This window comes from Pseudophryne corroboree, chromosome 7, assembly GCF_028390025.1.
Source record: "Pseudophryne corroboree isolate aPseCor3 chromosome 7, aPseCor3.hap2, whole genome shotgun sequence".
NCBI classification, from domain to species: Eukaryota; Metazoa; Chordata; class Amphibia; order Anura; family Myobatrachidae; genus Pseudophryne; species Pseudophryne corroboree.
In genome coordinates, this window is record NC_086450.1 from 319,783,422 (window position 1) to 319,808,943 (window position 25,522).

The following is a 25,522-nucleotide window of genomic DNA, read 5'->3' on the forward strand; positions in this document are numbered from 1 at the left end:
ATAGGAGAAAAAAGACTTATTAATCCTATAAACCTGCTAACAACATCTTGTTCCCAATATAGTGAGAAATGCTGCCTTTGCTTGTGAAGTGCCTTCTGATTTTCTCTTCTAACCTTATTTGCTACATGGAAATGAAATGCTAAGTGAGAAGTCAGATTAAAAAAAAGAAATATTAAGAAATAATATATACTGTATACAGTAGTTTGCAGCTAATTACACCCAATTTTAATAGAGGCTCAATGTAAGTTGTTAAAATGCATCTGTCTGCCTCAAATTAGTTTGCTGTTGCAATGTCATTCAACCTAACCAATACTGACCAATCTTTTTGGACATAATTTATGTTTTCTTCTTTACGTGTCATATCCAAGTAAATATTGTCTTGTCTTTTCTTTCCCTGTATGTACTTTACTAGTTTATCCGTATTTCTCTTTCTATATCGTATGTCTTTTCTTTTAAATGTCTTCTATGGATTTTATGTTTTATTTATGAATCAGGTGTGTGTGTGTGTGTGTGCACGCGCATGTGTGTGTTGGGGGGGGGGGTACGTAATAGATTATAAAATAAACGTTGGTATTTATATATATATATATATATTCCTTCAGGGTGTTATTAGTTATACAGTCAAAGTCACATGACATGTGATGTTTTGAGTAGATACTGTAGGTTTTGAATTCCCTCATGAGCTCTGTCTATACTGTGATATCCTCCTTCTCTCCTTCTGCATTACATAACATGCTGAGAGTCTGCAAGCCTGGGTAGCAGGCTGACTGTCTATGTCTGGCAGCCATGTCTGTTTGAACTCCAGAGAGATGTTGAAACTGAGATAATGATTTGTAGAAGACTAGCTAAAAAAATATGCATGCTTGAAAGTTACATAACTTGTTATTTAACCACTTAACTGACAATTTTTTTTCTTAAAACCACTCGGAAATTTTTGAGGTTTTTTTTTTATGAGTGAATTAGGTGAAGACGATGTATTTAAATGTATCCAAAACAATTTGAAACAAAAAAAGAAAAAAATATTTGTAAAAAAATAAGAATTTACTTACCGATAATTCTATTTCTCATAGTCCGTAGTGGATGCTGGGGACTCCGAAAGGACCATGGGGAATAGCAGCTCCGCAGGAGACTGGGCACAAAAGTAAAAGCTTTAGGACTACCTGGTGTGCACTGGCTCCGCCCCCCATGACCCTCCTCCAAGCCTCAGTTAGGATACTGTGCCCGGACGAGCGTACACAATAAGGAAGGATTTTGAATCCCGGGTAAGACTCATACCAGCCACACCAATCACACCGTACAACTTGTGATTTGAACCCAGTTAACAGCATGACAACAGAGGAGCCTCTGAAAAGATGGCTCACAACAATAATAACCCGATTTTTGTAACAATAACTATGTACAAGTATTGCAGACAATCCGCACTTGGGATGGGCGCCCAGCATCCACTACGGACTATGAGAAATAGAATTATCGGTAAGTAAATTCTTATTTTCTCTAACGTCCTAGTGGATGCTGGGGACTCCGAAAGGACCATGGGGATTATACCAAAGCTCCCAAACGGGCGGGAGAGTGCGGATGACTCTGCAGCACAGAATGAGAGAACTCCAGGTCCTCCTCAGCCAGGGTATCAAATTTGTAGAATTTTGCAAACGTATTTGCCCCTGACCAAGTAGCTGCTCGGCAAAGTTGTAAAGCCGAGACCCCTCGGGCAGCCGCCCAAGATGAGCCCACTTTCCGTGTGGAATGGGCTTTTACAGATTTTGGCTGTGGCAGGCCTGCCACAGAATGTGCAAGCTGAATTGTACTACAAATCCAACGAGCAATCGTCTGCTTAGAAGCAGGGGCACCCAGCTTGTTGGGTGCATACAGGATAAACAGCGAGTCAGATTTTCTGACTCCAGCCGTCCTGGAAACATATATTTTCAGGGCCCTGACTACGTCCAGCAACTTGGAATCCTCCAAGTCCCTAGTAGCCGCAGGCACCACAATAGGCTGGTTTAAGTGAAATGCTGAAACCACCTTAGGGAGAAATTGAGGACGAGTCCTCAATTCTGCCCTGTCCGTATGAAAAATTAGGTAAGGGCTTTTATAGGATAAAGCCGCCAATTCTGATACACGCCTGGCTGAAGCCAGGGCTAACAGCATTACCACTTTCCATGTGAGATATTTTAAATCCACAGTGGTGAGTGGTTCAAACCAATGTGATTTTAGGAATCCCAAAACTACATTGAGATCCCAAGGTGCCACTGGAGGCACAAAAGGAGGCTGTATATGCAGTACCCCCTTGACAAACGTCTGAACTTCAGGAACTGAAGCTAGTTCTTTTTGGAAGAATATCGACAGGGCCGAAATTTGAACCTTAATGGACCCTAATTTGAGGCCCATAGACAGTCCTGTTTGCAGGAAATGCAGGAATCGACCCAGTTGAAATTCCTCTGTAGGGGCCTTCCTGGCCTCACACCACGCAACATATTTACGCCAAATACGGTGATAATGTTGCACAGTTACATCCTTCCTGGCTTTGATCAGGGTAGGGATAACTTCATCCGGAATGCCTTTTTCCTTCAGGATCCGGCGTTCAACCGCCATGCCGTCAAACGCAGCCGCGGTAAGTCTTGGAACAGACATGGTCCCTGCTGGAGCAGGTCCTTTCTTAGAGGTAGAGGCCACGGGTCTTCCGTGAGCATCTCTTGAATTTCCGGGTACCAAGTCCTTCTTGGCCAATCCGGAGCCACGAGTATAGTCTTTACACCTCTCCTTCTTATGATTCTCAGTACCTTGGGTATGAGAGGCAGAGGAGAGAACACATATACTGACTGGTACACCCACGGTGTTACCAGAGCGTCCACAGCTATTGCCTGAGGGTCCCTTGACCTGGCGCAATATCTGTCCAGTTTTTTGTTGAGGCGGGACGCCATCATGTCCACCTTTGGTTTTTCCCAACGGTTCACAATCATGTGGAAGACTTCTGGGTGAAGTCCCCACTCCCCCGAGTGAAGATCGTGTCTGCTGAGGAAGTCTGCTTCCCAGTTGTCCACTCCCGGAATGAACACTGCTGACAATGCTATCACATGATTTTCCGCCCAGCGAAGAATCCTTGCAACTTCCGTCATTGCCCTCCTGCTTCTTGTGCCGCCCTGTCTGTTTACGTGGGCGACTGCCGTGATGTTGTCCGACTGGATCAACACCGGCTGACCCTGAAGCAGAGGCCTTGCCTGACTTAGGGCATTGTAAATGGCCCTTAGTTCCAGGATATTTATGTGAAGTGACGTTTCCATGCTTGACCACAAGCCCTGGAAATTTTTTCCCTGTGTGACTGCTCCCCAGCCTCTCAGGCTGGCATCCGTGGTCACCAGGACCCAATCCTGAATGCCGAATCTGCGGCCCTCTAGGAGATGAGCACTCTGTAACCACCACAGGAGAGACACCCTTGTCCTTGGAGACAGGGTTATCCGCTGATGCATTTGAAGATGCGATCCGGACCATTTGTCCAGCAGATCCCACTGAAAAGTTCTTGCGTGGAATCTGCCGAATGGAATCGCTTCGTAAGAAGCCACCATCTTTCCCAGGACCCTTGTGCATTGATGCACTGACACTTGGTTCCTGACTATGTCGGATAACTCCCTGGCTTTCTCCTCCGGGAGAAACACCTTTTTCTGTACTGTGTCCAGAATCATCCCTAGGAACAGCAGACGTGTCGTCGGAATCAGCTGCGATTTTGGAATATTTAGAATCCATCCGTGCTGTCGTAGTACTACTTGAGATAGTGCTACTTCGACCTCTAACTGTTCTCTGGACCTTGCCCTTATCAGGAGATCGTCCAAGTAAGGGATAATTAAGACGCCTTTTCTTCGAAGAAGAATCATTATTTCGGCCATTACCTTGGTAAAGACCCGGGGTGCCGTGGACAATCCAAACGGCAGCGTCTGAAACTGATAGTGACAGTTCTGTACCACAAACCTGAGGTACCCTTGGTGAGAAGGGCAAATTGGGACATGGAGGTAAGCATCCTTGATGTCCAGAGACACCATATAGTCCCCTTCTTCCAGGTTCGCTATCACTGCTCTGAGTGACTCCATCTTGAACTTGAACCTTTTTATGTAAGTGTTCAAGGATTTCAGATTTAAAATGGGTCTCACCGAGCCGTCCGGCTTCGGTACCACAAACAGCGTGGAATAATACCCCTTTCCCTGTTGTAGGAGGGGTACCTTGATTATCACCTGCTGGGAATACAGCTTGTTAATGGCTTCCAATACCGCCTCCCTGTCGGGGGGAGACGTTGGTAAAGCAGACTTCAGGAACCGGCGAGGGGGAGACGTCTCGAATTCCAATTTGTACCCCTGAGATACTACCTGCAGGATCCAGGGGTCCACTTGCGAGTGAGCCCACTGCGCGCTGAAATTCTTGAGACGTGCCCCCACCGTGCCTGAGTCCGCTTGTAAGGCCCCAGCGTCATGCTGAGGACTTGGCAGAAGCGGGGGAGGGCTTCTGTTCGTGGGAAGAGGCTGTCTGCTGCAGTCTTTTTCCCCTTCCTCTGCCCCGGGGCAGATATGAGTGGCCTTTTGCCCGCTTGCCCTTATGGGGACGAAAGGCCTGAGCCTGAAAAGACGGTATCTTTTTCTGCTGAGAGGTGACCTGGGGTAAAAAGGTGGATTTCCCAGCCGTTGCCGTGGCCACCAGGTCCGATAGACCGACCCCAAATAACTCCTCCCCTTTATACGGCAATACTTCCATATGCCGTTTGGAATCCGCATCACCTGACCACTGTCGCGTCCATAACCCTCTTCTGGCAGAAATGGACATCGCACTTACTCTTGATGCCAGAGTGCAAATATCCCTCTGTGCATCCCGCATATATAGAAATGCATCCTTTAAATGCTCTATAGTCAATAATATATTGTCCCTGTCCAGGGTATCAATATTTTCAGTGTTTTTCTAAACGTTATTAGTGTAAACCACTAGTGGGTTTCTCACTAAAAGAAGGCTTAGTGTGTGGCGCACTCTTTTGAAATATAAATACAGTGTTAAGACATAACTTTTATTTAATCTTTTAAGATAAATCTCTGTAGCCAGGCAAAACAAGTCATCTGATAGCCTGAGAGTGCGAAGTAATAAGGTATTATATTAACCCCAAATTTTAAAATACTATAATAATAGTAATTCTACAATGAGATTAAAGTAAATGAAATATTGAAATACATATATTATTAATAAATTAAAAATACAGATTTTATAACCAAGCTGTGTGAATATTTATTCAGAAATTATACAGCGGGACGTGGGCGTGTACTTCCTACGGAGGTTCGGGAATTATACCCGACCCGGCGCCCATCTCCTGTACAGGCTCGCTGCAGGGAAACAAACCTGTCGGTTCCCTGCAAAGACGGAGACCACACACAGGGGTGCAGAGATTAACCCTGACCCGGTGTTCTACTAAGGCAGCGGCTTTCTAACAGACGGGTAATTATACCCAGCCCGGCACGCTACACTCACGGCGCTCCACTGGGGTAGTGGCTCTCCAAAAGAAGGGTAATTATACCCAGCCAGGTATGCTACATTCCCGGCACTCTACTTGGATAGCGGCTCTCTAACTGACCGGCAATTACACTCAGCCCGACACGTTATAATAGTGAGACTCGGGTGTGTATTGCTTACGGCTCCCTGCTAAGACGGAGGCGGCTTTCTAACAGACGGGTAATTATACCCAGCCCGGCACGCTACACTCACGGCGCTTCACTGGGGTAGTGGCTCTCCAAAAGACGGGTAATAATACCCAGAAAAAATTTTGAAATAGTACCCAACGGTGCGCATAGGCAGCTAGTCAGTGCAGTATCTTAAAGGGGCTTTTCCAACCCCAAAAGCAAATAGTGGAAGAAAGAGAAAAGATACTACTTCACCAGCGCCTGCCCCGTTTAGAACGGGGTCATCCACCTCTTACTTCCCGGTAACTTCTCTTATTGAGGAATATTCATATGAATTGTATACCGGAAGGAGAGAGAGAAAAGTAAATGATAGTGTATTACCGTTAAAAAACAAAGGTTTTTATTTTAACACATCATTCTAAAACATTTAAAATTCCAATGTGGAAATAGCTGGTCAATGACACGGCATGTGTCATAAATAAACAAAGACATTCACATGTAATCCACCCTCATGAGAGGAACAGATGCAATGGCTGATTACCGGTTCCTGGTGAACTGATGTGCGTCAGTTCTAAAGCGCATTTAGACCTTGGTGGTCTCACCCAGCTGCAGCAAGGGGATCTCCCGGTCTCAGTCTCGTCCAGGCGTCGGTTCAGTCCCAAAGTATCGGTATCAACATGTGGAGGAAGAGAGGCAAGGTACCCACGCGTTCCGACCCGCCTCGGGTCTTTCTCAAGGTCTACTGCCAAAAGTAGAATGCCTCACTTGCTCCGAGTCCCCCGGTTTTATCCCCACCCTCCGGATCCCATTGGTCCCAGCACAGCTGATCCCTATACATTGAATTACCTACATGTCCATGATCGTTGTGTGCTAAGACCATTTCCGCCTTTGTGCATCACGTTGCTATAGGGACTCCAATCGGCTGGTTCTTGTGTTTGTCACGTGACTATGACCACGTACGTGTCCGTTCTCGTCATTACGTGCTTACGTATATTAGTTGTTCCTACGGCTTTCGGCCGTTGTTATGACGACCTGAGTCTCGTTCTGCTCAATGCAGATAGATGTTACGTTGACACTGTGTATTCGCCGAGGAGGTCACGTGACCGTGGCTGTCGTCATTGTTCAGTCCCTCTTAGCAATTACGGGTATCGTGGGAATCCTCTTGGAGTCATAAGAGGAAATTACTCGGTACTTTCCACATTTATGTCTATTTCTGGACATCAGATCAGCATAAGTCATATCTAATGAAGGAGTACAGAATTATTACTATATGGCAAACTTTTGCAGGGTAATAATGCAATTTAACTTAGACTAATTGACAGACCCTCCACCATTTGTAGGATAAGAATTAGAATTATTTCTTTGAAAAGAAAGGAAGATATATTATTCAAAGAAGGACATTTTCAAGGGGGAGTGTCTCAAAACCAATGCCAATTATGGAGTTCGACTTGGCATTGTAATCTATCTGGTATTGCAAAGTACCGACATAACATTGATAGGGGAGTTTTAATGCTCCACATCCACCTTTTGATGTTTCTTAAATGCTCCCCCCATCGAAAAAATCCTTAAGAAACATTGGGGGATCCTACAGAAGGACCCGATATTGGGGTCACAACTCCCACAGAGAGCCAAATGCGTATATAGAAAAGCACCCAACTTGGGTAATAGTCTTGTACGCAGCGCATTACCACCAACGATGCGATCAGGAATCAGAACTAAAGGATTCCATCGATGTATGAACTGTGTTGCATGTAGGGAAGTAAAAGATCAAAGTAAAACAAATGAAGTCTCTATTAATGGGAAGAAATCTGAGATCAAAGACTTCATTACCTGCAACACGAAGAATGCCATATATGCAATAGAGTGTGACTGCAACCTATTTTATATAGGAAGGACCTCTAGAGTGTTGAAAGTACGATGGGGGGAGCATTTAAGAAACATCAAAAGGGGGCTAGAGACGCATGCCCTCTCGGACCACTTTAGAAAACATCATGATTGCTCCACCGGGGCAATAAAAAGATTTGTAGGTCTAAAATGGGTGAAGGGACATTGGCGACGGCGGGATCTAGCCCAACAATTAGCAAAAACCGAAATGAAGATGATCTACGACCTAGGCACCCTTCAGCCAGGGGAATTGAATTTGGACTTTGAAATAAAATGGTTCCTCTAGTTTCCTGCACCCCCCCCCCTTTTTTTCCATATTTAATGCATATTGGGATTAGATTTATCTTCTTAAATAAATCTATAGTAGGACGGGGCTCCAACTCCACTATTGCAAAAGGTTTCCCCTTGCACTGGTGGATGTGGAGCATTAAAACTCCCCTATCAATGTTATGTCGGTACTTTGCAATACCAGATAGATTACAATGCCAAGTCGAACTCCATAATTGGCATTGGTTTTGAGACACTCCCCCTTGAAAATGTCCTTCTTTGAATAATATATCTTCCTTTCTTTTCAAAGAAATAATTCTAATTCTTATCCTACAAATGGTGGAGGGTCTGTCAATTAGTCTAAGTTAAATTGCATTATTACCCTGCAAAAGTTTGCCATATAGTAATAATTCTGTACTCCTTCATTAGATATGACTTATGCTGATCTGATGTCCAGAAATAGACATAAATGTGGAAAGTACCGAGTAATTTCCTCTTATGACTCCAAGAGGATTCCCACGATACCCGTAATTGCTAAGAGGGACTGAACAATGACGACAGCCACGGTCACGTGACCTCCTCGGCGAATACACAGTGTCAACGTAACATCTATCTGCATTGAGCAGAACGAGACTCAGGTCGTCATAACAACGGCCGAAAGCCGTAGGAACAACTAATATACGTAAGCACGTAATGACGAGAACGGACACGTACGTGGTCATAGTCACGTGACAAACACAAGAACCAGCCGATTGGAGTCCCTATAGCAACGTGATGCACAAAGGCGGAAATGGTCTTAGCACACAACGATCATGGACATGTAGGTAATTCAATGTATAGGGATCAGCTGTGCTGGGACCAATGGGATCCGGAGGGTGGGGATAAAACCGGGGGACTCGGAGCAAGTGAGGCATTCTACTTTTGGCAGTAGACCTTGAGAAAGACCCGAGGCGGGTCGGAACGCGTGGGTACCTTGCCTCTCTTCCTCCACATGTTGATACCGATACTTTGGGACTGAACCGACGCCTGGACGAGACTGAGACCGGGAGATCCCCTTGCTGCAGCTGGGTGAGACCACCAAGGTCTAAATGCGCTTTAGAACTGACGCACATCAGTTCACCAGGAACCGGTAATCAGCCATTGCATCTGTTCCTCTCATGAGGGTGGATTACATGTGAATGTCTTTGTTTATTTATGACACATGCCGTGTCATTGACCAGCTATTTCCACATTGGAATTTTAAATGTTTTAGGGTAATAATACCCAGCCCGGTATGTTATACTCCCGGCGCCCTATTTGGATAGCGGCTCTCTAGCTGACCGGCAATTATACTCAGCACGGAATATTAGTGAGATTCGGCTGTGTATTGCTAAGACGGAGGTTTGCCGACTTGGCTCCCTGTCACTACGAAGATCACTACCCGCTCCAGGTGCAGACCCAGTGTTTGGTTATAATTACGGCTGCGATTGATTCGACCAGGTGCTTCACCGTGGCAGTGGCTCCACAGGATTAACGGGGAATCCTCCTCGTTTTGACACATACACACCACACGGGACATCAGAAAGGTACTCAGAGCAGCCCTCTCATCCACTGTTCTCTTGTTTGCGGCCCCCCCTGCAATGCTCATATGCAACAGGGGAGGGGGAACATAGAACGTGGACAGCAGAAGCAGCTCGCACTACTCTGTCCTTTCAGTCCTTGGTGGACGGCTCTTCCCCGCTCTCATTGCACCCACCACTGCCCACTGTGGTATATGGGGCAACAGTAGAAAGGGTATCCGTTTCCACACACCAAGGGCTCCTGTTTATATCTGTTTCTCCCTATCTGATGCACTTCCTGAATATTTCAATAACATACAGTGTTATATGGGATTTTGAATAATAGGCTGCAATATTAATAACCAGTTCCTTGGTATAGCAACCTATTAATACCATTTACTACCATATAAATGATAAAAGCTGTTGTAAATGTGGAGATTCTGAGATATGGACAAATGAGTCTAATCATACGGTTGTACCTTTCTATATACACGATCAATTTGTCTATTTGATGGACCGAGACTAGCATCTAACATCTGATTGTGTCTATTTATATTTGATAAATTAATGATCATTTGTGAGACTGTATTTATCATCAGGAGTATCAATTATTTTGTTTATAACCTGACCCCCCCTTTTTTCCCTCACAGTTCTCATTAATATTTTTACAAGAGACAGTTCATTTATTATCTGTTCTCTAGTATCTGTTGTTATGTCAGCCATATAATTGTTGCAAGTTGGTGGACATAACTTTGTATCAATTTACATCTGCACTATTTACACAGTCTTGAACAGTAGACTGGTGTAAAGGATGGCGTTATGTTACAATACTTTCACATTTTCCTTTTAGGTACAAATTTTGCCTTGCAGCAGTCTGGGTCCTAGAAATAATAAAGGACTATTAATTTAATGAGCCGCATGGGTTAATAACTCTCCTAATTAATAGCCTAGTAGCATTTATAATTTCTGAATAAATATTCACACAGCTTGGTTATAAAATCTGTATTTTTAATTTATTAATAATATATGTATTTCAATATTTCATTCACTTTAATCTCATTGTAGAATTACTATTATTATAGTATTTTAAAATTTGGGGTTAATATAATACCTTATTACTTCGCACTCTCAGGCTATCAGATGACTTGTTTTGCCTGGCTACAGAGATTTATCTTAAAAGATTAAATAAAAGTTATGTCTTAACACTGTATTTATATTTCAAAAGAGTGCGCCACACACTAAGCCTTCTTTTAGTGAGAAACCCACTAGTGGTTTACACTAATAACGTTTAGAAAAACACTGCATACTCAGCTTAGTGGCGCACCTCCAACCCAGTTTCAATTTGACTAGGGCTTCTCTTTTTCTTAGCCCTCATTACATTTCATCTATTGGTTGGTTAACTACAATTACTTATGTAAATTTTTGTAAAAACACCTGTGCATTATCCTTCAGACGTTTTGTCCTTTCCTCAAAATATCAATATTTTCAGTCAGGGAATCCGACCAAGCCACCCCAGCACTGCACATCCAGGCTGAGGCGATTGCTGGTCGCAGTATAATACCAGTATGTGTGTATATACTTTTTAGGATATTTTCCAGCTTCCTATCAGCTGGTTCCTTGAGGGCGGCCGTATCAGGAGACGGTAACGCCACTTGTTTTGATAAGCGTGTGAGCGCCTTATCTACCCTAGGGGGTGTTTCCCAACGTGCCCTAACCTCTGGCGGGAAAGGGTATAATGCCAATAATTTTTTAGAAATTAGCAGTTTTTTATCGGGGGAAACCCACGCTTCATCACACACTTCATTTAATTCATCTGATTCAGGAAAAACTACGGGTAGTTTTTTCACACCCCACATAATACCCTTTTTTGTGGTACTTGTAGTATCAGAAATGTTCAAAACCTCCTTCATTGCCGTGATCATGTAACGTGTGGCCCTACTGGAAAATACGTTTGTTTCCTCACCGTCGACACTGGAGTCAGTGTCCGTGTCAGTGTCTGTATCGACCTGAGGTAACGGGCGTTTTAGAGCCCCTGACGGTGTTTGAGACGCCTGTACAGGTATTAACTGATTTGCCGGCTGTCTCATGTCGTCAACAGTCTTTTGTAAAGTGCTGACACTATCACGTAATTCTTTCCATAAGACCATCCAGTCAGGTGTCGACTCCCTAGGGGGTGACATCACTAACACAGGCAATTGCTCCGCCTCCACACCATTTTCCTCCTCATACATGTCGACACAACGTACCGACACACAGCACACACACAGGGAATGCTCTGACAGAGGACAGGACCCCACTAGCCCTTTGGGGAGACAGAGGGAGAGTTTGCCAGCACACACCAGAGCGCTATATATATATATATATATAGGGATAACCTTATATAAGTGTTTTTCCCTGATATAGCTGCAATATATATTTATCTGCCAAATTAGTGCCCCCCCTCTCTTGTTTTACCCTGTTTCTGTAGTTCAGGACTGCAGGGGAGAGTCAGGGAGCCTTCCTCCAACGGAGCTGTGAGGAAAAAATGGCGCCAGTGTGCTGAGGAGATAGGCTCCGCCCCCTTCTCGGCGGCCTTTCTCCCGCTTTTTTATGGAAAAATTGGCAGGGGTTAAATGCATCCATATAGCCCAGGAGCTATATGTGATGTATTTTTTGCCAAAAAAGGTGTTTTTATTGCGTCTCAGGGCGCCCTTCCCCAGCGCCCTGCACCCTCAGTGACCGGAGTGTGAAGTGTGCTGAGAGCAATGGCGCACAGCTGCGGTGCTGTGCGCTACCTTATTGAAGACAGGACGTCTTCTGCCGCCGATTTTCCGGACCTCTTCAGTCTTCTGGCTCTGTAAGGGGGACGGCGGCGCGGCTCTGGGACCCATCCATGGCTGGGCCTGTGATCGTCCCTCTGGAGCTAATGTCCAGTAGCCTAAGAAGCCCAATCCACTCTGCACGCAGGTGAGTTCGCTTCTTCTCCCCTTAGTCCCTCGGTGCAGTGAGCCTGTTGCCAGCAGGTCTCACTGAAAATAAAAAACCTAAAACTAAACTTTTTTCTAAGCAGCTCAGGAGAGCCACCTAGACTGCACCCTTCTCGTTCGGGCACAAAATTCTAACTGGGGCTTGGAGGAGGGTCATGGGGGAGGAGCCAGTGCACACCAGGTAGTCCTAAAGCTTTTACTTTTGTGCCCAGTCTCCTGCGGAGCCGCTATTCCCCATGGTCCTTTCGGAGTCCCCAGCATCCACTAGGACGTTAGAGAAATAGTTTTTTCTCCCCCTCAAACATCGGAACATTGGCTCGTCCCATTGGAACACCAGGAACATCGCAACGTTGATTTTTGTCAGCGGCTGCTCTTCTGAGCAGCCACCAGGTATACAATGGGGGTATGGGGGCTGAGTTAATTTACATTTCCCCAGCGGCTGATGAGGGGGTCTTGCTGTGCTGACCAATCTGCAGTGATCAGCAGCACGGCAGACACTGAGGGAGGGTGCAGGGAAGCAGAGGCAATGGATTCTCTTCCTGCAGCCACCCACACTGTATCTGACTGGTTGCTGATCAAATAATGCACTGCCGATGTGGTCGCAAATGATGTGACCATGCAAGTCCTGTGGTTAAAGAAAACAAAATCGTGTATGTGAACTGCTGCTTTAAGTGCAATTGCCCATGCAAGGTATAAATGAAGAAGAGCCTGCAGCTGGAAGTACTATGCTTAAGTGTGGCTAGTAAAAAATAAACACTTGAATAACCAGGGCAGTAACTAGGAATGTGCAAGCAGTGCCACTGCCCATGGTGCATGGCATAGCGGGCGGCACTGTTGCTGCTTTGGTGGCACCTGTATTTGGCAGTCTGGAGGGCAGCCGCAGAGCTGGGCAACATATACTTAGGATACTCCGGACACTGAGATTTTTCCTGGTCACAGCGCTATGGTCCTGTTTATTATATACTGTAGGTTTATTCTGCATGCGAGTTATGGTATTACAACCTTTGGAGATTTAGAGCTTGCCTTTCCTTATTGCGTGATGATTGATAACTATTTTCATACTTATAAATATTTATCAGATGTAAAAATCCCAGTGCATGCCCCAGTAACCGCTGAAAACAATATAACACCTCACCTCAGCTTTGGCAATGTTTTCTCCACATCCTTGATAAGATAAGCTTAGGCTCTGGTTTGCTGTAGAAAGAATGAAATGTCCCAATCTTTCTAGTGTACGATTAACATTCACATAAGTATCCACTGAAGCCAAATAGTTGGGGTCCATGCAGGCATTCAGCACCACTGCCTTTTCCGCAGAACTTCCTAAGAAACAAAACAAACAGAATGTTCCATGCAGGATGTCACAAAACCTTTAAACTCTTCAACCTGATGGAGCAGGCAGTCCTTGGTACAACAAGAGGACTGACATCACATTATGTTTTCACATTTGGTAGGCTCAAAGTTATTTAGAAAATCCTACACTATATTATTGTGTAGTTTTATTTCTCTTTTTTTTCATGTATGTATATGGGTGGTCATTCCGAGTTGTTCGCTTGCTAGCTGCTTTTAGCAGCATTGCACACACTAGGCCGCCGCCCTCTGGGAGTGTATCTTAGCTTAGCAGAATTGCGAACGAAAGATTAGCAGATTTGCGAATAGAAATTTCTTAGCAGTTTCTGAGTAGCTCCAGACTTACTCAGCCATTGCGATCAGTTCAGTCAGTTTCGTTCCTGGTTTGACGTCACAAACACACCCAGCGTTCGCCCAGTCACTCCCCCGTTTCTTCAGACACTCCCGCATTTTTCCCAGAAACGCCAGCGTTTTTTCGCACACTCCCATAAAACGGCCAGTTTCCGCCCAGAAACACCCACTTCCTGTCAATCACACTCCGATCACCAGAACGATGAAAAATCCTCGTTATGCCGTGAGTAAAATACCTAACTTTTGAGTAAAATAACTAAGCGCATGCGCTCTGCGAACCTTGCGCATGCGCAGTAAGCGACTAATCGCAATATAGAGAAAATCGGCAACGAGCGAACAACTCAGAATGACCACCATGAAACTTTACTTTCTGAGCAAAAGAAGGACACACTGACACTCATTGCTAACAGTATTATACCTGAAAATCATTTTTAAATATATACATGTCAATAATTTTTGTTCAATTCAGTACTGAATTACTATACCTTGCACATGTTGTCCAAGGTTAAGCTGCAAACACCTCTGTGCACTGGAAGCACTCAGGGTCCACATGTCATTGTCATCAAACCTCCCCTCCAGGAGAATTTGTTTGATGTCAGGAGACCAAACATATTTTCCCGTAATCCATAGATGAACGTCATCTGATGCTTTCATCTACAAGATATAAATATTAATGTAATAGTTATCACCTTGGAAACCAAGAACAAGTGTGATGCTGTGTTTGTTAAGCTCCTTACTTTTAGTCATAAAATTAAATTCTGCCCTAAATGCAGTATACAAAGATTCAATGAGTGCCAGGGCTGCCATCAGAAATTGTAGGGCCCAGGAAGTGCAGTCCCGACAGTCCCCCACCGATGGCGGCTTTGTATGCAGAATACTACATATGTGCCCTCATGCTTCTATCATAGAAACATAGAATTTGATGGCAAATAAGAACCACTTGGCCCATCTAGTTTGCCCTTTTAAACTGTTTGCACCAAATGTTGCTTGGTGCATGTAAGTCACAAATTCCATGGCATACCAAATGGGGCTATTTGGCGCAATACGAGGATAGGTGCATATGGGCACATCTGTATGGTCAGCTACATATTTCTCATTTGCACTCATCGGGGCCGCCATCAGGACTGACGTCCCAGGCCTGGACAGGCAGGTGGCCAAGATGGCAGCAGTGTAGATTGGCGCTGCCAGCTGCAATCAGGCAGCGATGTAGAGACAGCATCAGCAGCATTTAAAATTTGAATCGTGGCAAGCCAAGTGTAGCTCCAGGACCAGCATCCAATCAGGTGCAGCCACAGTGTCGCCTGATTGACTGCCGATCCGCGAAGTCCTAGCAGGTGAGCCAAGTGTGACACTGCATCAGGGGGGACTGCTAAGTCACCTTGTCTCCATGTCCCCTTGAGGCCCACCCCACCCCCCCCCCCCCCACACCAGTAGAGTGTACGTCTCCATGCCCCCCCATTCACCAGCAGTGTGTATGTCTCCATGCCCCCTCCCCCCCATTCACCAGCAGAGTGTATGTCTCTATGTCACCCCTCATTCATCAGAAGTGTGTATGTCTCCATGCTTTGCCCCTTCAGTCACCAGTGTGTATGTCTCCATGCCCCCTGCCCCATCAGTCATCTGTGCGAATATCTCCATGATGTTTCACTTTTTTTTCTATTTTTCTTTGTGTCTGGCCTTTGCATCTCTTTATTAGACCTTATATCTGCCCCCCACCGAATTCTAACATTTATTCCCCAGCACCCACCTTTTCCCTGTGTCCCCACCACCCACCTTTCCCCTGTGCCCTTCACAAGCCCTTTTCCTTTTCCTTTTGCCCTGACCTTCATCCTGGGCAAGGGTGCCCCTGCATATTTTGTCAGTCCTGGGCCCCACAATTTCTGATGGCAGCTCTGAGGTTAGAAATCATCTAATCTTAACATCATTTAAACAAAATATAAAGGTTGACTAAAAGAGAAGTAAAGGTATGAAAAAAAGCCGACGTTCAATTTCTCTAAAAACAAAATGTAATTGCAACTATGATAACTTTAATGTTTTTTGGCCACCCCAAGGACCTCATAGCCCCAACAATTCTATTTTTCAGTTTCAGTAGGTAGAAGGGGATAGTTTATTGGCATGGTCACAGTTAAATGGGGGCATTGCCTACAGTATGTTACATGATGGTTTGGTTAGGTGGATCAGTACTAAATGTCTGCCAGCTCACAAATGCAGGAGAGGCTCTGCAATTATCACGTCTAGTAACTACAATGGCCATCGGTCAGCCTCTCCCTGCACCTGAGAACAGCTGTCATCACTCCCTCAGTCAATTATGGATTGTAAGGCATGAGCAAATGTACACAGTGACATCACCTGTACACAGAACACTATCTCTTGCCTATGTGCTTCAGAAATATCTCCTAAGAATTATATAACTCCTAAGAGAGTTTTCTGCTGCCTACAGATTGTACAGTATTTCACTTTATCCTAGGGATGGCCATTGACCATTGATGATTCCTAATCATCGATGGTTTATGGCCGATATTGAATGCTTTTGCCATCGATGGGAGAGAACCAGATAGTTTCCCTCCATCCATGGCACTGAATAAAAAAATATTTTTTTTTCTCCAAGGTGCCGGGACTCAGAGCATAGCTCCACTCCTGACACCCGTGAAGCCACACCCCTGAGCTGTGATTGGACCACGGGTCATTCACAGAAATAATAGGGATGACCACCGATGGGTGAAACCATCAATGGTCTCCCATAGCATATTTGGTGACCATCGATGACCACTCAGTTTCACCATCAATGGCAACCATCAATGGCGAACACACCGATGGCCATCCCTACTTTATCCTATAGGTTATATTTATGAAATGAAAGCAAAATGTTTACTGTACCTGGTAATAAGCTTGTGTACTTACCTTTAAGTTGAGTGAATAATTCTGATCTTGCTTTTCTCCATATACATTCAAGATCAAAGCATATATAGTGTCATGGTTTTCATATGGAGAGATGCTGAAACTTATCTTGGAGTGTAATAATTCCTCCTTGCCAAGATGATGGCTTCCAGAGAACACAATAGGCTAAAAATAAGATGCAATTATTTTTTTGTTCAATGAAACAATAATAAGATCTTTGTGGAATTGCAGCATTGAAAAATGTTTAGACTTACATGTGGAAGATCACAGACTTCCAGCTTCAGTATGTGGTTCAGGGTGTCCATGTAATTGGTGTCTATTTTAGTCAAAAAATGTTGTTTCCTACAGCCCACTACAAAGATGTTTTCAAATGTGGCTTCTAGCTGGAGACTGCTGGGATTTGGTGTGCTGTCCCTCTGTAACATAATAGTTCAATACAGGAATAATGTCACATGAGCAATAATAGGTTTTATTGTAAGAAATACTTATAAACCATAAGTTATAAGTTTAGACAAGTAGCTGTTTACTAGCAAAGCATGCTGGGAATAGCTCTGTTAATGCAAAGGTTAATATACAGGTTGAGGATCCCATATCCAAATATTACGAAATACGTAATATTCCGAAATACGGAATTTTTTGAGTGAGAGTGAAATACTGTAGGGAAAACTTTTGTTTTCTGATGGCTCAATGTACACAAACTTTTTTTAATACAGAAAGTTATTAAAAATATTGTATTAAATGACCTTCAGGCTGTGTGTATAAGGTGTATATGAAACATAAATGCATTCTGTACTTAGACTTCGGTCCCATCGCCATGATATCTCATTCTGGTATACAATTATTCCAAAATAAGGAAAAATCAGATATCCAAAATACCTCTGGTCCCAAGCATTTTGGATAAGGGATACTCAACCTGTAATATATTACACATTTAATTTGCTTAAATAACATGGTTTACTGTTAGGTGAGCCAAAACAACCAGAAAACAGCATGTCTGCTGCATCCTGTATTTGCTACAAGAGCGTATCCATAATGGTTGCAGGATGTAAGGTCCATTGAGACATTACATTACTATTTTTATCCAATCTAGATTAACCCCTCCCTTACACGCACCTGAGATGGGTTTATAAATTGATTTCAGCAACTACCATTTTGTATATCAGGACAATAGATCGTAAGCTCCACTGGCGTAGGGACTGATGTGAATGGCCAAATAGTCTCTGTAAAGTGCTGCAGAATGTTTACTCTATATAATTAACTGGTAATAAAAAAATAAATAAGTGTTTCACTGATGGGTCAAGACTAGGCAAGCAACACTGTAGGATAGAGAGTTTTATCTTTTTCCACATGTACTATAAGGCAGCTCTTTGTCTTTTCGGTTGTAATGTTGAAGTACACATATAGATCTGTCCCCGCTCATCTATCACTCGAATAGGCCACATATGCATACTCGTCACTGTGACTAGACACGGCAGCCTCTATGCACCCATGCAATCCACACCTGTGAGTACGTTAGTTGCTGCAAACGAGTTGCTTTTGCCATGGCTAGTGGCAAAGATGAGTACTGACTTAAGTGTAAGTGGGAAAATAACAGCTATATAGCATTCTATTAAAGGAACATTGAATTCTTAAGCTAGCCATACACTGAACCATAAGATCAACCGATTAAACAACTGTTCTGTACTATCGTCCAGTGTCTGAATCTGAAGAAGAAAAATCACAGGATGAAAATGGCTGGAAAACGGTCTGGATCATTTGGTTTAGTTGTTAAATCTGTCTGATTCTCCTGACTGCAATACCACTGAATCCAGGCAGTGAATGGAGATTGCCAACATACATTATGCAGTGTATGCAACAACTCTGATTATCGGGGCACTGCTCTTCCCCTGATCCATGTCGGCTGCAGTATTGTGCAGTCTATGGCCAGTTTTGAATGCTTTTTATACGGTAATATATACTGCAGCAGAGAGCTGTTCTAAAGTTTACTGTACTTCACATGTATGTAAAAGCATTGCATGAACTGGTCCATGTTGTCTTAAGCTGGGTACACACTGGTAGATATATCTGCAGTTCAATCAATCTGCAGATATATTTGCCGATGGTGGTTGTTCATACACACAGAAAGATGCGCCAATATATTTTAAAGATATATCTGCTGTTCAATCTGTCTGCAGCCATATATGCAGATGAGGGTTGTTAATACACACAATGCACCAAAATACCTGGAGACATATTGGCCATCTGCTGTGTTGCACAGTAGATGCAATATATCTGTGAAAGACGTCTTTCACAGGCATATAGCTTGTACACACCTGCAGATCAGCAAAAGATATATTGGCCGAACAACTGATTGGCCAATATATCTGCCAGTGTGTACCCAGCATTATAGTGCCCATACACTTCTGCGATGCGACATCGCGGGGCATCGCACCGGCAGTTCAGGTGCGATGAAATCGCACCTGAACTGCCAAAGTGATTACCATGCGATCATGCGATAGACCGCACGGTAATTACGTGATGGGTATGTCACCGCCGAGTGGAAGCGGCCTCTAGCCGCTCCCGGCGGGTTCCCATCGCAGTGCGATATATAGCATGTGTTTTTAACACATGCGATCGCACTGCGATTCGATAAATATTAAGTGCAGCACATACTATCTTAAGACGTGAGATTCGACCGGCGTCCCCGCGCATCGCGTTGAAAGGTACCTAAAATGTGCATACAATCCTTCGATTTCTCTCACAGATGCGGTCGAAATCAAAGGTTAGCACCGATTATCTCACAAGTGTATGGGCACCATTAGACACATTCACAAAGATGTTGCATGAGCTAGCGCTAGACACACAACATGCTTCTAAAGCCCCATACACACTACACAGTCCCCGCCGACACCGATATTGATGCAGCCTGGCTGTCATTAATGATGACCTCCCTCGTCTGTACATGTTCCGCCCCGCATGTCAGGCCCTACCCTGCAGCACAAGTACAAAAGCATCGCACGGCGGTGATGCTTTTGTACGTGAAGAGTAGCTCCCTACCAGCACAGCTCCTGCGCACTGGCAGGGAGCTACTCATCACTGTCCCGGTTGCAGCGGCTGTGTGTGACATCACGCAGCCGCCGCAGCCCGCCTCCCCGCACAGTCCTGAAATGCCTACGTTGCCTGGACCGTGCCCCTAAATTGGGCGGTCAAACGCCACCGCAAAAGAGAAAAACTGGCTACTATCTGGTGCGCATAGGATAGGTGCAGCCTTAATCAAATTCACACAGGGGGGGCATCTCCCACACCTCCAAAAGAAATGCAATATTGAACAAAAATTAGGTGAAAATGATGTGTGGCGCTCCTCTACATATGTGCTAGAACCAGGGACGTGCAGTCAGGGGAGGCAGGGGAGGCAGTGCCTCCCCTGTCATAATCATTAAAATAATAAAAAGAAGATATTTATAACAGAGTCTGTGATAAATATCTTCTTTTATTATTTTAATAATCTCTCCCCCCCGTGAAAATGTTGGGCTGGGAGGCAGCGGGAGAGGTGCCTCCCGCACCTAACATTAAAGTCCGGGCAGCGGGGGGCGGGCAGGGGGCGGGGCGCTGCAATGGGTTGTGAAAGCCCATTGAGAAAGTACAGGGAAGCGGCACCTATACTGGTGCCGCAATGACAGGGGCATGCATTCAGCCCCGACGAATGCACGCCCCTGTCACTGCCCCAGATGTGATTGGCCCAGTGGATCCAGTGCTGGATCCGCTGTCCAATCACTAGCGAGCCCCCTTCCCGGCTGCAGCAGGCGCCGTGGGCTGTGTGGGCGCCCGCTGCAGCCGGCGCCGCTGACTGACAACAGGGGTCATAATTGTCTGAGCGGCGCTACAGTGGGAGAGATGTCATGAGTCATGACGTCTCTCCCATAGTACAGCAGAGACGAGCCGGCGGCCGGAGCCGGAGGACGGCACTGCAGGAGCGGTAAGTATGTTTTTTTTTTTTATATATATGTGTGTGTTTGAGGCGCAGCTACGGGGGCACAACTACCAGGGGCGCAGCTACGGGGGCACAACTACCAGGGGCGCAGCTACGGGGGCACAACTACCAGGGGTGCAGCTACGGGGGCACAACTACCAGGGGCGCAGCTACGGGGGCACAACTACCAGGGGCGCAGCTACGGGGGCACAACTACCAGGGGCGCAGCTACGGGGGCACAACTACAAGGGGCGCAGCTACGGGGGCACAACTACAAGGGGTGCAGCTACGGGGGCACAACTACAAGGGGCGCAGCTACAGGAGCACAATTGCAAGGGGCACAGCTACAGGGGCACAACTACAAGGGGCGCAACTACGGGGGCACAACTACAAGGGGTGCAGCTACGGGGGCACAACTACAAGGGGCGCAGCTACAGGAGCACAATTGCAAGGGGCACAGCTACAGGGGGACAACTACAAGGGGCGCAACTACAGGGGCACAACTACAAGAGGCACAGCTACAGGTGGCACAGCAACTGGGGACACAGCTACAAGGGGCACAACTACCAGGGGCACATCTACGGGGGCACAACTACAAGGGGCGCAGCTACGGGGGCACAACTACCAGAGGCGCAGCTACGGGGGCACAACTACAAGGGGCGCAGCTACGGGGGCACAACTACAAGGGGCGCAGCTATGGGGGCACAACTACAAGGGGCGCAGCTACGGGGGCACAACTACAAGGGGCGCAGCTACAGGGGCACAATTACAAGGGGTGCAGCTACAGGGGGACAACTACAAGGGGCGCAACTACAGGGGCACAACTACAAGAGGCACAGCTACAGGTGGCACAGCAACTGGGGACACAGCTACAAGGGGCACAACTACCAGGGGCACATCTACGGGGGCACAACTACAAGGGGCGCAGCTACGGGGGCACAACTACCAGAGGCGCAGCTACGGGGGCACAACTACAAGGGGCGCAGCTACGGGGGCACAACTACAAGGGGCGCAGCTATGGGGGCACAACTACAAGGGGCGCAGCTACGGGGGCACAACTACAAGGGGCGCAGCTACAGGGGCACAATTACAAGGGGTGCAGCTACAGGGGGACAACTACAAGGGGCGCAACTACAGGGGCACAACTACAAGAGGCACAGCTACAGGTGGCACAGCAACTGGGGACACAGCTACAAGGGGCACAGCAACTGGGGGCGCAACTACCAGGGGCACATATACGGGGGCACAACTACAAGGGGCGCAGCTACGGGGGCACAACTACAAGGGGCGCAGCTACGGGGGCACAACTACAAGGGGCGCAGCTACGGGGGCACAACTACAAGGGGCGCAGATACAGGGGCACAATTACAAGGGGCGCAGCTACAGGGGCACAACTACAAGGGGCGCAACTACAGGGGCACAACTACAAGAGGCACAGCTACAGGTGGCACAACTACAAGGGGTGCAGCTACAGGTGGCACAGCAACTGGGGACACAGCTACAAGGGGCACAGCAACTGGGGGCACAACTACAAGGGGCACAGCTACAGGGGGCATAGCAACTGGGGGCACAGCTACAAGGGGCACAATTACAGGGGGCACAACTACTGGGGGCACAGCGACTGGGGGCACAGCTACAGGGGGCACAGCTACAGGGGGCACAGCTACTGGTGGCACAGCTACAGGGGGCACAACTATTCAGGGCACTGCTACAAGAGGCACAGCTACAGGTGGCACAGCAACTGGGGGCACAACTACAAGGGGCACAGCTACAGGGGGCACAGCAACTGGGGACACAGCTACAAGGGGCACAGCAACTGGGGCACAACTACAAGGGGCAAAGCTACAGGGGGCACAGCAACTGGGGGCACAGCTACAAGGGGCACAATTACAGGGGGCACAGCCACAAGGGGCACAACTACTGGGGGCAATGCTACAGGGGGCACAGCGACTGGGGGCACAGCTACTGGGGGCACAACTACAGGGGGCACAGCTACTGGGGGCACAGCTACAGGGGGCACAACTACTCAGGGCACTGCTACAAGGGGCACAGCTACTGGGGGCAAAGCTACAGGGGGCACAGCTACTGGGGGCACAGCTACAGGGGGCACAACTATTCAGGGCACTGCTGGGGACACAGCTACAAGGGGCACAGCAACTGGGGGCACAACTACAAGGGACACAGCTACAGGGGGCACAGCAACTGGGGGCACAGCTACAAGGGGCACAATTACAGGGGGCACAGCCACAAGGGGCACAACTACTGGGGGCAATGCTACAGGGGCACAGCGACTGGGGGCACAGCTACTGGGGGCACAGCTACTGGGGGCACAGCTACAGGGGGCACAGCTACAGGGGGCACAACTATTCAGGGCACTGCTACAAGAGGCACAGCTACAGGTGGCACAGCAACTGGGGGCACAACTACAAGGGGCACAGCTACAGGGGGCACAGCAACTGGGGACACAGCTACAAGGGGCACAGCAACTGGGGCACAACTACAAGGGGCACAGCTACAGGGGGCACAGCAACTGGGGGCACAGCTACAAGGGGCACAATTACAGGGGGCACAGCCACAAGGGGCACAACTACTGGGGGCAATGCTACAGGGGGCACAGCGACTGGGGGCACAGCTACTGGGGGCACAACTACAGGGGGCACAGCTACTGGGGGCACAGCTACAGGGGGCACAACTACTCAGGGCACTGCTACAAGGGGCACAGCTACAGGGGGCACAGCTACAGGGGGCACAACTACTGGGGGCACAGCCACAAGGGGCACAGCTACTGGGGGCAAAGCTACAGGGGGCACAGCTACAAGGGCCACAGCGACTGGGGGCACAACTACAGGAGTCACAACTACTCGGGGCACTGCTACAGGGGGCGCTGCAACAGTGGGGAAAGCTACTGGGGGCACAGCTAGAGGGAACACAACTACTGGGGGGCACAGCTACTGGGCTCATAACTATTGGGGGCGCCTGCTCCATCCTGCCAGACGGCAGCAGCAACTGGGGGCACAACTACAAGGGGCACAGCTACAGGGGGCACAGCAACTGGGGACACAGCTACAAGGGGCACAGCAACTGGGGGCACAACTACAAGGGGCACAGCTACAGGGGGCACAGCCACAAAGGGCACAGCTACTGGGGGCAAAGCTACAGGCCAGCCGGCAGCAGCACTCTCCCCTGTCTGTGCTAACGTCTTCCCGCACCAGCGAGTACATAACATTCATTAATTTCTCTCTCTCTCTCTCTCTCTCTCCTCCTGTGGATTACTTCGTTTGTAGTTATAATTTTCATTTTTACAGGTACCCCTATTGGATTCATTGGATTCTACTGGACAAGTGGACGTGACCGGCGTGGGATGTAGGTAAGTAATCTCTCTCTCATTTTTACAGGAACCACCTATTGGATTCTACTGGACAAGTGGACGTGACCGGCGTGGGATGTAGGTAAGTATGTGTGAGTGTGTTTTAATAAATTTTTACTTTCACGGTGTGTGTGTTGTGTTTTTATTTGGGTATTTTTGTTGTTGTTGAACTACAGGTACCAGCGGGCCCGTTATTTCCCCACATGCTGGTACTTGAGGTTCTCCAAGTACCAGCAAGCGAGGGAGGCTTGCTGGGCCTTGTAGCTCCACAACAAAAAGCAATATTATTTTTTTTACACACTTATGGCTATCAGCCCGGCACCCACCGCCCAGGGGTGCTGGGGACAGCCTCGGGCTTCACCCCTAGCCCTTGGGTGCCTGGAGGGGGGGAGACCCCTTGATTTAAGGGGTCCCCACTCCTCCAGGGAACCCCGGCCAGGGGTGACTAGTTGGGGGGGTAATGCCACGGCCGCAGGGACCTACATAAATCTGTCCCCCGGCTGTGGCATTATGTCCCTGGCTAGTGGAGCCCGGTGCTGGTTTTAAAAATACGGGGGACCCCTACATCTTTTGTCCCCCGTATTTTTGGAACCAGGACTGGTCTAAGAGCCCGGAGCTGGTTGTCTAAATACGGGGAACCCCTGTCCAATTTTTTCACAGTATTTAAACAACCAGGACCGGCTCAAAGAGCCCGAGGCTGGTTATGCTTAGGAGGGGGGACCTCACACATTTTTTTTTTACATTTTTTAACCCATTCAGACCCTTCTCCATTAAGTTAATGGAAGCCCTGGACAACAAAATTGCATTCATGTCCTCCTCCCACTCCCTTCCCAAACACTATTTTTTATTTATTTTTCTATAAAAATGTACAATATATCACAAGTATGATGAGCAGGCAGGCAGCGGGCATTGGCGGCATCGGACTGAGATGCAAATTAGTGGCGGAGGGCTGGGTCAGTTGATGGTAGGCAAGTTTGTAAGCCATTGGCTATGGCAGCAGACATTGGCTCAGAGGCAGTAGTGGGCATTGGCTCGGCGGCGGTAGGGGTCATCGGCAGGATCTGGCGGACATTATGGCTGTAGTGCCTCACCAGCCACTGACCTCACCGCACGCCACTGGCTAGAACAATAAACATAAATATGCAACAGAGATTCTCAGCAGTATACGTCCCTGTACAATACTTGTATCTCCGCCCCCTCCCGCCCAGCGACCGCCTCTGCCTGTCAATCAGGCAGAGGCGATCGCAGGGCTCAGACGGCCATCAGCTGTCTGGCATGTGCCGGCGCACTGCGGCGCCAGCGCATGCGCAGTT

General features: G+C 47.2%; 1 protein-coding gene across 1 annotated transcript in view; it reads right to left on the reverse strand.

Moving 5' to 3' along the window:
* LOC134945174 (uncharacterized) overlaps positions 1 to 25,522 on the reverse strand; it is a 532,944-nt gene that overhangs the window by 102,350 nt on the left and 405,072 nt on the right. Inside the window, exons 46-49 of the mRNA XM_063934300.1 lie at positions 17,148 to 17,309; positions 16,897 to 17,058; positions 14,481 to 14,649; positions 13,433 to 13,617 (exon numbers count right to left, since the gene is read on the reverse strand). Coding sequence (XP_063790370.1) covers positions 13,433 to 13,617; positions 14,481 to 14,649; positions 16,897 to 17,058; positions 17,148 to 17,309 — 678 coding nt within the window. The remainder of the gene's footprint in view (positions 1 to 13,432; positions 13,618 to 14,480; positions 14,650 to 16,896; positions 17,059 to 17,147; positions 17,310 to 25,522) is intronic.